Source organism: Mustela putorius, unplaced genomic scaffold (assembly GCF_011764305.1).
Source record: "Mustela putorius furo isolate JIRA1106 unplaced genomic scaffold, ASM1176430v1.1 tig00000129_pilon_pilon_pilon, whole genome shotgun sequence".
Classification (NCBI taxonomy): Eukaryota; Metazoa; Chordata; class Mammalia; order Carnivora; family Mustelidae; genus Mustela; species Mustela putorius.
This window is the reverse complement of record NW_025421290.1, coordinates 21,942,912-21,957,753: the sequence shown is the minus strand read 5'-3', so window position 1 is coordinate 21,957,753 and position 14,842 is coordinate 21,942,912. Positions and strand designations below refer to the sequence as shown.

The 14,842-nt window shown below is 41.1% G+C and overlaps 1 protein-coding gene across 2 annotated transcripts in view; it reads right to left on the bottom strand.

The window, feature by feature from the left end:
• Nucleotides 1–14,172, bottom strand: part of EXD2 (exonuclease 3'-5' domain containing 2) — a 52,557-nt gene extending 38,385 nt beyond the window's left edge. Inside the window, exons 1-2 of one of the 2 annotated variants that reach the window (XM_004739007.3) lie at nucleotides 14,076–14,172; nucleotides 1,362–1,747 (exon numbers count right to left, since the gene is read on the bottom strand). In XM_004739007.3, the coding sequence (XP_004739064.1) occupies nucleotides 1,362–1,697 (336 nt within the window). In that variant the 5' untranslated portion in view covers nucleotides 1,698–1,747; nucleotides 14,076–14,172. The remainder of the gene's footprint in view (nucleotides 1–1,361; nucleotides 1,748–14,075) is intronic. The other variant, XM_004739008.3, reaches the window with a different exon arrangement.
• Nucleotides 14,173–14,842: the final 670 nt, after the last annotated feature.

Sequence of the window (14,842 nt, the reverse complement as noted above, 5' to 3'; positions counted from 1 at the left end):
TATGTCACAACTCTCCCATAGGAAGAGCTACTAGAAAAATTAACCAGATGTGGGGTGCCTGCGTGGCTCAGTCAACTAAGTGCCCAACTCGATTTCAGCTCAGGTCATGATCTCAGGGTTGTGAGATCAAGCCCCACGTGCACTTGGCATGAGTCTGCTTGGGATCTACTTCTCCCTCGCTCTCTGCCCCTCCCCCCACTCCCATGCTCTCTAAATAAATAAATAAAATCTAGAAAGAAAGAAAAAAATATGGGGCGTCTGTGTGGCTCAGTGGGTGAAAGCCTCTGCCTTTGGCTCAGGTCATGATCCCAGGGTCCTGGGATTGAGCCTGGCTGCATCGGGCTCTCTGCTCAGAGGGGAGTCCCTCTCTCTCTGCCTACCTCTCTGCCTACTTGTGATCTCTGTCTGTCAAATAAATAAGTAAAATCTTAAAAAAAAAAAAAAAAAAAAAAAAAACCGAGGGAAAGAAAGAAAGATCGATTAACCAGATGGTTAAGAAAGCCCAGGGCTCGGGGAGCCTGGGTGGCTCAGTGGGTTAAGCCTCTGCCTTCGGCTCAGGTCATGATCCCAGGGTCCTGGGATCGAACCCCGCGTCGGGCTCTCTGCTTGGCAGGGAGCCTGCTTCCTCCTCTCTCTCTCTGCCTGTCTCTCTGCCTACTTGTGATCTCTCTGTCAAATAAATAAATAAAATCTTTAAAAAAAAAAAAAATCCCAGGGCTCAAGTGGTTACTTTTATGCCTCCTTTCCTAGCTATAAAGTAAAGGTAACAATAGTATCTTTCTACATAGGATTACTGCGTTAATTAAAGAAGACAAGCAAACAAAACAGCAAAGTACCTGGCTGAGAGTAAACAGTATTTCAAATTTTAATTGTTATCTCTTTAAATGCTCCTTTGTGTAATAATTCCCCTTTAAGCAGACTTCCTTAACTATCTTCTCCATGGCATCCTTACAAAATAGTAGCTAATATTTAATGAGCACTGACTACATGTGAAAATCATGCTGAACCCCTCATAAGGCTTGACAATATGAATCTTTTGAAAAGCCCGGGGAGGGAGATACCATTACTTCCCTGTTGGACAAAAGTTCATTGAAACTCTGAGAGCTTAAGAAGCTTGTCCAAGTTCAAAGAACAGTAAGTGTTCAAAATGGAGCTCGTGCAGATTTGTCTCACTCTAGAACCCATGACTATGAGCACCCCTCTATCCTAAGAAGAGAAGCAGCTTCTCCTGCTAAATTCTATTTGTGAGCTAGCTGAGAACAAGCTAATTCTCCTTTAATCTTATCTTGATGTGACAATTCAGTTACCTAGTTAGAAAAGCAGAAAAGTTTTACATGTTTTGTTTCTGCTGTTCAACTTACCCACTCACAGTCAATTCCAAGCACTGGACAATCTTGTAACTCACTCCTAAGCAAGGGCTCAATTTGATCCCACTCCTCCTCCTGGGACACGGTGACCACCTTTGCTCCGAGGATCCTTTCCTCCCACCAGGCTCGGGGGGCACTGGAACACTGCTGGTCCTCTTCCGGGGAGGGTGACTCCCCCCTGCTGGGTGCTTGCTGCGGCTGCTGCTGCCCGGTGTGGGTGTCAAGGCTCGCTTTACTCCTCCGCCTCCGGATGCCTTTCCACAGGACAAACCCCCCAACGGCCACACCGATGAGGGTGGTCACTGTCAAAGCCATTAAGTATCTAGACATCTTCAACTCTTTTTTTGCTGTTTAGGAAAGCATATCACTAATCCCACAATCTGCAAAACAAGTGGCAACAATATATTTACATACAGGCTTTAAACCCAGATGGAAACATGTTTTCCCCTAAAAAGTGTTCTACGTATCATCTATGTGTCCACAAACTAACACAAAATGCTACAAGTTTCCATGTGGAGTGATATTTATTTTTCTCACTTTTGTACATTCTGTCCTCCATCTATCGCTATCTTCATTCTCACCGGAGAAACCCCCCTGCCCTCTACCAGCTGCCCAGCACCCACTTAATCCTGTGACAATAGACGCACTTGTACAGAATTTGAAAAATCATGGGCGCCTGGGTGGCCCAGCCAGTTAAGTGGCTGGCTTTGGCTCAGGTCATGATTCCAGGGCCCTGAGATCAAGTCCCACATCGCACTCCTTACTCAGCAGGGAGCCTGCTTCTCCCTCTCCCTCTGCCTGCCCCTCCCCCTGCTTGTGCTCTAATTAAAAAAAAAAAAAAATCAAACCTTACAAAAAAAAAAAAAGGAAAATCAAATTAATTATAATCCTACTACCCTTAGGTGGTCACTGCGATCAGTTTGATGTTCTAGTATTTCATACAATTAAAAAAAAATTAAGAATGGCAGATGGCTTTAGTCAGGGGAACCCCACACAACAATCTCTCTTCCATTTTTCTTATCACACATTGTTTTCTCCATCTATCTTTTGTTTTCCTATTTTTGATGCAGAAATGGATATATAGTACTATTTCTGTACTACTTAAGTAACAGTAGAAAATATGTAATAATAAAGGGTAAGCAGCCCTTGGCCTTAGTCACAGAGAGCAATCATGGGACAGACACCATTCAGCACAAAGTGACTGATCCTGTTTGGGAAGCAGGCCCAGTATGATCTAGATAACTCCATTATTCAAGAGAAGTCAGATATCTAAATTTTATGCAAAATGTCACTATTTTTAAGTGTCAGCAACAAATTTACAGTTTTTAAAACACTGTACCAGCCAAACAAAAACACTCTGGGCTATGTGCCACCCATCTGTGGGCTCTGGCCTAAAATCTCTAATGCCCAAAGACACAACGATCTGCTAGACCCTGCCTACGCTTATCTATGGCTGAGAGTTTCCCATTGAATGTGTACTATTTTTATCATTTTTCAAAGCTTCAGTAACAACTATTTTTTAAAATAATTCAGTATTTACAACAACCCTGGGCTATGGTCATACCTACAGAGATATTTGGCATTGGAGATGAAAAATGAAATCACAACAATTATTACACTTCTAATGAAAACAAAGAAACGGCTGTGTTGTTTTAAAAAGATTTACTTTATTGCAGAAACTGTGCTAAGTATTCATGCGTACTTTCTCCAGTACTTTTATTGAAGGCTTAATGAGATTAAAAAATTTGCACAAACTTCTAGTTAAAATACTCTGAGAAGACTTTAAAAAAAAAACCAAAAAACCCTTCCTTTACCCCTGGAAACAATACAAAATGCTGGAGAAAACATTTATCTTTTTAATATGTATTAAATAATACATATTATTTATTACATATAAATATATATTCATTACATATTGTTATATTATATATGTGTGTGTGTGTGTGTGTGTGTGTGTGTGTGTAAAATACAGAGATAAACTCAAAAAGAAGAAAGGGAAATCATCAGGTACCAGAAATGGAAGTGGGTGGGAGAAACAGATGGGCAGAGACCAGATCTCATACCAGCCCATGACCAGAAGTCTAGGCCACAAGCTCAGGGCACAGCTGAGACCCAGGAGAGTGCTACCTTGTCCATGAACAAGAACTGAAAGCGCTCACCCACCACCATCCAGGCAAGCCACCTGCCCAAGGCTGGGAGTATGAACAGAGCTCCTCATGGGAAGGCAGATGCTCAAGCTGTACTGTGAAGCAGTCCAGGGCCCAAGTTCACATTAACCTCACAAAAGAAAACCCTAAGCCAAGAAACTAAAACTAAAATGGTTAGAATTGGTGCATTCTGTTGGGAGTGTGTGTTTGTGTGTGTGTTTCTAACACACAGGAAACAAAAAGGACCTCCACAGAACATCAGTCTCAGGAAGAGCAATCATAAATGAATAATAAAAAAAAATTTTTTTTAAAACCTAAAGCCAATTAAAAAACAGTCCACAGAAGAACCAAACAAAAATACGTGTTATCTGAGATCTGAAAGGAACTTTAAAATAATAACACTCAAGGGGCGCCTGGGTGGCTCAGTGGGTTAAGCCTCTGCCTTTGGCTGAGGTGGCGATCCCAGGGTCTTGGGATTGAGCCCCCTGCATGGCATTGGGCTCTCTGCTCAGCTGGGAACCTGCTTAATCCTCTCTCTCTCTCTCTCTCTCTCTCTCTCCCTGCCTGCCTCTCTACTTGTGATCTCTGTCAAATAAATACATAAAATCTTTTTAAAAAATAAATAAAATAATAACACTCAGGGAAATTAAGGAAAATAATCTAATACATCAACAGGAAACAACAAAAAAAATAGAAATTCTAGATAATTGTTAAAAAATTTTAAAAGTCCAGTAATCAATAGACAGGTTAAATAGATCAGACAGTGAGATCAGAGTGTTAGGGAATTGAGGCTAAATCTGAGAAACTCCCTCAGAATGTAGCACAGAAAGATACAGAAAACAGCAGAGACATGAAGGCTAGATTGAGAAACTCAACATCCATGTAATGAAGAGTGGGAAGATGGAGGTCATCAGGTTTAGTACAATTCTCTGAGTCCCAAGCTGGATAAAATTAAATCTATCCACGAAAAGACTTACTTAAGAATGTTCGTAACAGCTTTATTCATAAGACTAAAGATACATGCATGAATCTTAAATAACATTAGGCTGAGTGAAAGAAGCCAGATACAAAAGAGATACTGTATGGTTCTATTTACATACAGTTCTAGAACAACTAAAATTAATCTATAGTAGAAAAAGATTTGAACAGTAGCTGCCTTGGGGTGGAGGGAGGGCAGTTAGTTACAGGGCAGATAGATTTAAGCTGAGCACTGAGTATCAAAAAAAGAGCCAGTCAGGAAAATCTAGGGAAGAGCATTTCAGGCAAGAGGGAACTTTCTAGAATTGCATGTAATATCCCAAGTTTTGATGGGAGCTTGGCTTACGGGTATGCACATTTGTCAAAACTCAGCAATATTAAAAAAAATCAGCAATATTTCTGATGTTTTCCTGTTGGCCTAATGAATAACTGTTGGTTCATTCGCTGTCTTTCCCACTAGACTGTAAACTCCATGAAAACAGGGACCTTACTTGTCTCCTTCAACACAACATATGTCCCCAGTAACTATCACAGAGCTCATTACAATAAATACTCATCAAATGAATAAAACTCAATCCAAGATGTTACATTTTGTGAAAAATGTCTCTATTTTAACCATCCAATTATAAAAATTTGTTTATTCCAATGGAAAAAGTATTCTTCCCCTTACTGAGCCTTGATGCTAATAAGAAAAAAACAATATGGTTCAATGCTGGGCCAGAAGTGAGAAAAATCAAATTTTGCATTATGAACTGAAAGTCTATGTCCCTCCAAAATTTATACGTTGAAATCCTCTCCCCCAATGTGATGGTATTAGGAGGGGGGAGCCTCTGGAGGTGATTAGGGTTGGGTGAGGTCATGAGGGTGGAGCCCCCATGATGGGATTCATGCCCTTATAAAAGCTTGCCTCTCTCTGATCTCTGCCATGTGAGGCTACAGTGAGAAGTCAGAGGTCTGCCTTTTGGAAGAGGGCCCTCACCAGGCCCTAACCAGGCTGGCATCCTGGACTTCCTGCCTCCAAATTGGGAGAAATCCATCTCTGTTTTTTATGATTCACCCAGTCTGTGACATTCTACTTTAGCAGCCCAAACAAATTAAGATACCTCTCTAAGGGCTTGCTCTGGGATCCAAAGCTTTCAATGCTTCACCACTTTCCATGACTAAAAACAATTTGCCATTTTAATTTTTTTTTTAATTGTACATAGTAGGGGTGCCTCGGTGGCTCAGTCAGTTATGTGGCTGCCCTTGGCTTGGGTCATGATCCCAAGGTCCTGGAATGAAGCCCTGCATCAGGCTCCTTGCTCAACGGGGAGTCAGCTTCTTCTCCCTGTCCCTCTGCTTATGTGCTCTCTCTAATGAATAAATAAAATCTTTTTTAAAAATAAAATGAATTAGGGGCGCCTGGGTGGCTCAGTAGGTTAAGCCTCCACCTTAGGCTCAGGACATAGTCTCAGAGTCCTCGGATCTAGCCCCGCCTCTGGCACTCTGCTCAGCTGGGAGCCTGCTTTCCCCTCTCTGCCTACTTGTGATCTCTGTCAAATAAATAAATAAACAAACATCTTTTTAAAAAATAAATTAAAAAAAAAAAAGTAAGGTGATCAATACACTTGATTTAGCACACCAACCAGCACATTAGGGTTCCATAAATGTCAGCTCTTACTGCTAGTGGGCACTATAAACCACAGAACCCCTAATTAAAGCAAAACAAAGAATCACAGAGTGAAAATGCAAGAGCCAAATTCAGCTCCTGCATAAGTTAAGAATCCTTGCTGTGTAATCCTGACAGAGCATGACTTGATCTCTAATACTTTTAGGAACAGAGTTCATTACTTTAAAAGGCAGTTTTTGTTGTAAAGTCCTTGCATTCTGCAAAAGTTCCCTACTTAGAAATCGCTCTCAAAGAAAAGAAGAAGAAGGAGAAAGAAAGAAAGAAAAGAAAGAAAGAAATTGCTCTCATTTTAGGTGTTGCTTGTTTATTTGTTTGTTTGTTTTGGAGAGAGAAAATTTTAAGCAGGCTCCACACCCAGCATCTTGGTGGACAGGGACTCAATCTCACAATCCCGAGATCAAGACTGGAGCGGAAATCAAGAGTTGGGCACTTAACTGACTGGGCCACCCAGTCGTCCCAGAAATTGCTCTCTTTGATGTCTTTGATGGTCAGTCTGGCCCCTGAAATGAGAACAATATTTCCTCCTTCCTGAGAGCCTGTGAGATATGTAAAGACAACGTTTATGGCTTCCCTTAGAGCACTCTTCTTAACCCAAGCAGACTTCCTGTGACCTAGGAGGGTCACCATTGTAGCCAGGTCCTTCTAAAAGTCTCTAATTTTGTCAATGTATCTCTTAAAATGTGGCACTCAAGTCAGTATTCAGTACTTGACACAGGGTCCGATTGGTGTAGACGACACTGCTACTACTTCTTCCTACTATCTGGACCCCAGATTTTATTAATGCAGCATTAAATGACTTGTTTTTGAGTAGAAGAGAAACCCAACGGTGGATCATATAAAGCTTGTGGTCAATTGAAATTCACTAATACCAAATCGAGTCCCCCATTTTATATATTTATAATGTATATTTTGCACTTAAATCTAAAGCTTTACATTTCTTTTAAATTTGTTTGTTTCAGCCAAATGTTTCATCCTTTGAGACCAATCTGCATCTTGATTGTGCATTCCCTCTCAACTTAGAAATCATTTTGCAGAGATAAGTGAATTTTTGTTTTCAAAGAAAATTACATCTTCTCACATGTGTTTTAATTCATTTTACATTTATTTTTGCATCTCATACTATCTCCATATTTCATAACATTAAAATAAGGTGACACTAAAGTAGAAAACGCTTAAAAAACAAAATATTATTGATTTGCTTCCACTGAGAAGGGCTCCCTCAGATATGGAGTTCCCAGGCATATGGTAAGGTTCTGACATACTCTTTGTCACCTGTGGCCCATGTAAGAGAAAGGCCTCACAGGGAATCAGAAGGAGCAAGCAGGGTACCTCCACATGAGGGGCTGTTTGGCAAACACATATTAATTCATTCTTACATGGAGAAGTTTTGTGTGGGTATTTTTCCAGCCAAAAGGTTCGTTCAGCAAACATGTATGTAGCACTTTCAGTAAGTCAGCCACTATGTCAGACTCCAGGTAAAGAGTTAAAAGGCACAATCTGCTCTCAAAAATTCGGGATTCAGAAAGGAGAACAGGTTGCAGGGGAGGGAGAGAACACAGTGGGAGCTGGGGTTTGGCAAAGAAAGGGACCTGGGTATTGCTAACAGGAACGCTCCAGGACAGAGTGTGGGGGAGGCTGATGCTGGGGTCAAAAACTGAGCGTGAGACGTCCAGGTGTGCAGGCAGCTAGGAGAAGGGCACACCGGGCAGAGGGAACAGCGTGTACAAGATACAAAAGGTAGGAAACACCACAGTATAGGTGAGAAAGTTCAAGCAAATGTAATGTGTACTGTAAGTGTAAAATATAGAACTTTGCAGACTTAGTATGAAAAAATGTGAAAGTATCTTATGGATCATTTCCATATTGATTTTTAAGGTGGACTTTTTTTATTTTAGTAAAATATACAAAACAAAAAATCTACCATTTTAACCATTTTTAATTGTATGATTCAGTCAAGCAGATACCCCATTGAGTGCAGAGCCTGAGATGGGGCTCGATCTCACAACCCTGAGATCATGGCCTGAGCTGAAATCAAGAGTTGCACACTTAACCGACTGAGCTACCCACATTACCCCTCTTTAGATTTTTAATGTGGCTACTAGAAATCTGTATTTATGGGGCTCACATTATATTTCGATTTGACACTGCTGAGCTAGAGCATAGTGGGCATACAAGAAAATAGAGACAGACAGTGCTGGAATCAGCAGATCTAGAGTGAGGCATGAGGGGCCTAATGGACAGCCAATAAGACTTATAAGGGAAGTGCCAGCCTCAGGCTTAGATTTCAAAGAACACCATGGTGGCTGTGTGAGGGCTAGACTGGAGGAAAGCAAGGCAAGAGGAATGGAAGACTCAAAATAATAGAGCCTGGAAGGGAAGGAGATCCAAATGAAGGCAGAAGAAGGCAGAATGAAAAAGAATCATGGGGTGGGTGGGCGTGGGTGGGGCAGGGGAGGTCACCTGGCTGACTTGGTCACTAGAGCACAGGACTCCCTGCATCATGAGATTTCAACGTTGGGTGTAGCTCTTCGTTATAAAAAGAAAAAGAAGAAGAAAAAAAGAACCACGGTTCCTAACAGAATGACTGGACTGGAATCACCCGGATAAGTAAACAAGTCATAACTTTCACAACTTATCATTTTGAAAGTTTGATGAATATATAAAATCAAGAGCTTTCCAAAACCATTATAAAAACATGAAGAAAAGCCCACTCATAATAGCAACATACACTTTTTTAAAACCACACACAACTATCACATACACACACACACACACACACACAGTTAGGTATAAACTCAACAAGAAATATGCAAGATTGATATGAAGAAAAATAGAAAAGTTTACTGGAGACACAGAAGACTGGAAGAGCAGAGAGAGATGATCACAGCTGTCACAGAGTATATAGCCTGTGTGAGGTATATACAATTATATACAATCATGTATACGGTACTCAATCCTTTCAATAACCTTCTGCAATAGGTACTATAATTATTCCATTTTTTAAATAAAGAGATTGTTTTACAGAAATGGTCAAAATAACATAAATGTAATGCAAACTTAATTTTAAAAAACTTTCTAAAAAATGAATTGACCATCAAGAGAATGAAAAGACAATCCCCAGGATGGGAGAAAATATTTCCAAAGCATAGATCTGCTAAGAGCATGTATGTAGAATATATAAAGAACTCTTACAATTCAATAATAAAAAAGATAAACTGGTTGAAAACAGGCAAGGATCTGAACAGACATTTATTTCTTCAGAGAAGATATACCTATGGCCAATAAGCACATGAAAAGCTATTGGGGAAATACAGATCAAAATGACAATGAGATACCACTTCATACCTACTAGGAAGGCTCTAATTTAAAAAACAAAACAAAACAGAGGTGCCTGAGTGGCTCATCGGGTTAAGCCTCTGCCTTTGGCTCAGGCATATCTCAGGGTCCTGGGATAGAGCCCCGCACCGGGCTCTCTGCTCAGCAGGGAGCCTGTTTCCACCTCTCTCTCTGCCTGCTTTTCTGCCTACTTGTGATCTCCATCTGTCAAATAAATAAATAAAATCTTAAAAAAAAAAAAAAAAAGGAAAAGAAAAACACTCTGGCAGTTCCTCAAATGATTAAACATAGGGTTGCCATATGACCCAGCAATTCCACTGCTAAGTATATACCCAAGAGGAATGAAAACATGTCCAAACAAAAGTTCACAGTCCCCACTATTCATAATAGTCAAAAAGTGGAAACAATGTATATGTCCTTCAGCTGACAAGTGGATACATAAAATGTACCATATCCATAAGGTTATGGGTTGAACCGGGTCCTCAAAAAAAGAGATTTTGAAGTCCTAATCCTTGGTACCTGTGAACATGACCTTATTGAAAATTAGGTCTTTGCACACATAATCAAGTTAAAATGAGGTCATTTTAAGTAATGCGGGACTGTAATCCAAGAGAAATGCTGTCCTTCCATGAAGGAAAAAGACACAGAAACAGGCTCCAAGAGACAGAATTACGGCATCAAGACAGACCCTCAGGGAAGAAGGCTCTCTGAAGACAGAGGCAGAGGCTAGAGTTTTGGCATAAGCCAAGAATTGCCAGTAATCACCAGAAGCTAAGAGGCAAGAAAGGATTCTCCTGTAGAGCCATCAGAGATGGAAAAGCCCTGCTGACACCTTGGTTTTGGACTTTATCACCTCCAGAACAGGGAGAGAATACACTGCTGTTATTTTAAGCCACCCAGTTTGTGTTACTTTGTTACCTTAGCCCTAGGAAACAAATACAATGTAGGATGGAATTCTGTTCAGCAGTAAAAAAAAAAAAAAAAAAAAGGATGAGTACTGATACATTTAACAACATGGATGAAACCTAAAAACATTATGCTGAGTGAAAGCAACCGGTCATAAAATATCACAAATTGTATGATTGCATTTATATAAAAGATTTGGATCTATAAAGGCAGAAAGATTAGGGGCTACCTAGGGCTTGGGTACTGGGGAATGGGGTGGGGAATGACTGCTAACTGGCATGGGTTTCTTTTTGGGGTGATGAAAATGTTCTAAAATTAGATTGTGGTAATGGCAGCACAACTGTGAATACACTAAAAAAAAACACTGAATTGTACACTTTAAACATCCAGTTATGTAAACTACATCTCCATAAAGCCACTTAAAAAAACTACTTGCCAAGCTAATTCTAAAAATCTGGAAAAGAAACTAAGATTAGCCCCAAAATAGTTTTTTTTTTTAAAGATTTTATTTGTCAAAGAGAGAGAGAGAGAGAGCACAAGCAGGGGGAGCAGTAGGCAGAGCAAGCCGAGGGAGAAGCAGGCTCTCTCCTCAGCAAGGAGCCCCATGCGGGACTCAATCCCAGGACCCTAGGATCGTAACCTGAGTGGAAGGCAACAGCCTAACTGACTGAGCCACCCAGGCGTCCCCCCAAATAGTTTTTAAATGAGTATGTGAGCTGAAAAAATATACAATTTTTAATTAAGTAATGACAGTAATAATCATAAGGGAGAATTTATCCTACTAAACATCAAATAGAACACATATTTAACATAAGATATTGTGGTATTGGTCCAGGAAAACAGAAAATTAGGCCACAGAATAGAGGAGTCCAGAAACTGATTGTGTGTGTGTGTGAGAAAGTAGTAAATGATAAATGTGGCATTTCAGATTAATGCATCAAGAATGTATTTAATATTCAGAGTGGCACTATTGGGAAAACAGTAACTATGCACACACCATTCACTCACACACTCACACATATCCAGAGGAACTGACGAAAAACTCAAACATGTAAGAATTCACAGGAAAATATAGTCATAAGAGAGAACCCTGTTGTGCCTTAGGGTATAATGGGGTTTTTCCACATCAGCACTACTGACTTTTTAGTCCAGAAAAATTCTCTGTTGTAGAGGGCTTTCCTATGCATTGTAGGATGCTTAGCAGCATCCCTGGTTCCCACCCAGTAGATGCCTGTCATTCCACAACCCCAGTTAGACAACTAAAAAAAATGTCTCCTCACATTGCCAAACAGCCCTTGAAGGGCAAAATATCTTGCACTGGAGAACCACTCAGGGAGGGAATGACAGTCACAAAATACAAAATACATAGAGTAAAAAACTGATACCTTTAAATGTAAAATTTAAAACTATGGTTTGACAAAGATGCCGTGTAGTTAAAAGACAAGCACCAACTTTATTTAAAAAGCACTAAGTTGGGACTAAATACTTAAAACAAATATAAATGACCAAAAATTAATATCTAGAATACATAAAAGACTACTACATATTAAAAAACAGCCCAATTAAAAGAAGACATTTCTCAAAAGAGGAAATACCAACAGCCAACAATCATGAAAAGATGCCCAATCTCACTAGTAACTAGGGAAATGCAAATTAAAACACTGATCAGCATCATTTTTCACCCATCAGACTGGCGAAATGAAAAAGATTAACAGCATCAAATGTTTAAAAGAGCTAGGGAAATAGACATTATTATACACTGTGGGTGGGCAGTTTGCCATTAAATGTCCACACCGTCCCGCCCATCAGTTCAAACTGCAGGTTTGAAATGTCCACATGGGCACACAGACACATGTGGAAGGATGTTCTCTGCCATGCTGTGTCTAACTGTGAGCAATCTATGGAATCTCGCATACTATGAAATCTTAATAAACCGTGGAATTTACAGAGCAAGTAGAAAGAATAAGGCCGATCTCACATACATATGAACAAAGAAAAAGTTCCAAGACCCATTTTTAAATATTAAAGGTCAAGCTGCTGAATAGGTACAATATGTCATATTTGTAAAATAGGTATTAGTAGAAATTTAACATGAAATCTTACATCTTACATACATGTAACTTATGTGAATACTTGTCAATAAATGTTAAGAAAGAGAAATAGAAAAACACATCCCAAACTGGTAACAGGTCTTACTTTAGGGCTAACAGTAAAGATGGAGATGGAGAGAGATCAAACAGAATCCATTTTGTTTAAATTTCTTTTTCTTTCTTTTTTTTTTTTTTTGTTTTTTGTTTTTTATTTGATAGACAGGGATCACAAGCAGGCAGAGAGAGGAAGGGAAGCAGGCTCCTCACTGAGCAGAGAGCCCGATGCGGGTCTCGATCCCAGGATGCTGGGAAGGCAGAGGTTTTAACCCCTGAGCCACCCAGGCGCCCCATTTTGTTTAAATTTCTTACATGATTTTTTTTCAAAGGCTGTATGCATGAACGACGACTAAAATAAATATAAAGGATAGGGCGCCTGGGTGGCTCTGTGAGTTTGGTATTTGCCTAGGCTCCAGTTATGATTGCAGGGTCCTGGGATTGAGCCCTGTTCAGTCCCTCTGCGGTTCCCCCTGCTTCTGCTCTCACTCTCTCTCAAATAAATAAATAAATTTTAAAAATTAAATATAAAAGAATACATTTTTAGAACCAGCTCAGCCTGACCAAAACGAATCATTATTTCCTATTAAGCCACTTTTCTCCCACAATTCCTAATTCTGATAATTAACAAAATATTCCCATGCAGTTCCTTGTATCCATGTAATAGAACTAAAAAAAAAAAAAAAAAAAAATACGGTATGGGGCGCCTGGCTGGCTCAGTCGGTGGAGCACGCGACTCTCGATCTCGGGGTTGTGAGCTGGAGCCCCACATTGGGTATAGGCATCACTTAAATCAATCAATCAAACAAACAAACAAAAAAACAATAAACTTAAAAAATGGTATAAATAATGTAGTGTTCTCAAGGAGCGGGTATCTAAGAGAGTTTGCGCCCCATCAGTGTATCAAAAGCTCAGGAAGGGTCGGGTTCCCTTATATGTCAATGGACAAGGATCCATTTCGTAGGCATCTCTAGGGTCTCGAGTCTCCATCCCAGGGATGCGGAAAGAGAAAGAGCCGGCTCCCAGCAAGGCCCGGAGCAGCGGGTGTGGTCTGGGAGGAAAGGGGTGGTAACACTGGGGGCGGGAGCAGGTCCCCACGAATGGAGGGGAGGGACCCGTCACTGCGGCCGCGTGCAGCACGCAGCGCCCTAGGTTGCCAGGTGCTGTGGGCGGTGCCTCCTTTGAAGCTGACGGGGTCTAGAGGCCACGAAGGTTTGGTAGGTGCTCCTAGAGACAGACGAAGGGGCCCGGGGAGCGCGTGTGGGCGGCCGGGCCGGGGCGAGAGCCCTCGTCGCACACCTGGGTGCTGAACCGCCGTGGGGGTGGGGGGCGAGGAGGCCGCGCCCGAGGAGGGGAACAAGGGCTGGGCCAAGTCGCTCGGGGACGGCGGGGTCCCCGCAATAAGTCGCCCCCACACACAGTGACATCTCCAGCTCCACAGCGCTTCTCCGCCATCCGCACTGGAATCCCCCTCCTTCCCTCGCACAAGGCGGATGAAAGGCCCCGCGGATCCCTTGTTCTCACTTACCTGCGACCCGGGACCTAAGCCGAACACCTGCGGCACCTCACGCCGAAGAACTGGAACCCTCCTCGGCCACCTGCGCGCACCCACCCGGATCCACTAGGGCCGAAACCACTTCCGGTCCTGCGACGGACTAAGAGGACGTAAACCCAGCTGGGATGTACAGATGGGCGACGCCATGTTGTACGGAAGCTGCTGGGGCAGCTGTGCCCTCCCCAGTTTCTTCACTGCTGAACAAAGGATCTGTTAAGATTGGGAAGGCTTAACGTCGCTTCAGAAAAAGGGTGTTTTGTTTTTGTTTCTGGGGTGGTTTTTTATTTGTGTTGGTTTTGGTCTTAACAGAAGAAGCCTCTGGAATCATCACAAATGCAATATAGAATATCTAATTGTTATTACTAATTAGCTCAAGTCACGTTACTCTCCTGCACTAATTATCTTAACTGTTAAATGACAAAGGTAAATGGGAGAGACACTTGTTTAAATATTGTATTCCTGATTAGCAGTGCATTTTGTAATATTGCCATTGTAATAATTATGCCATCTTTTATAACAATAACCACAATACCTTATGTTTATATTTAAAATTCATTCATTCAACTAGTCTTTATCAGCAACTATTATATGTCAAGAGGCTAATGTGTGCGATGTATTGTTTCTCTGTCAATAGAAAGTGTAACAGAAGGAGAAAAGAGATGAGCGTAAAGAATATAAGGTATAGTAATAGCTGCCATTTGTTGACTATGTACACACCACGTGCTGGGAAATTATTTTAT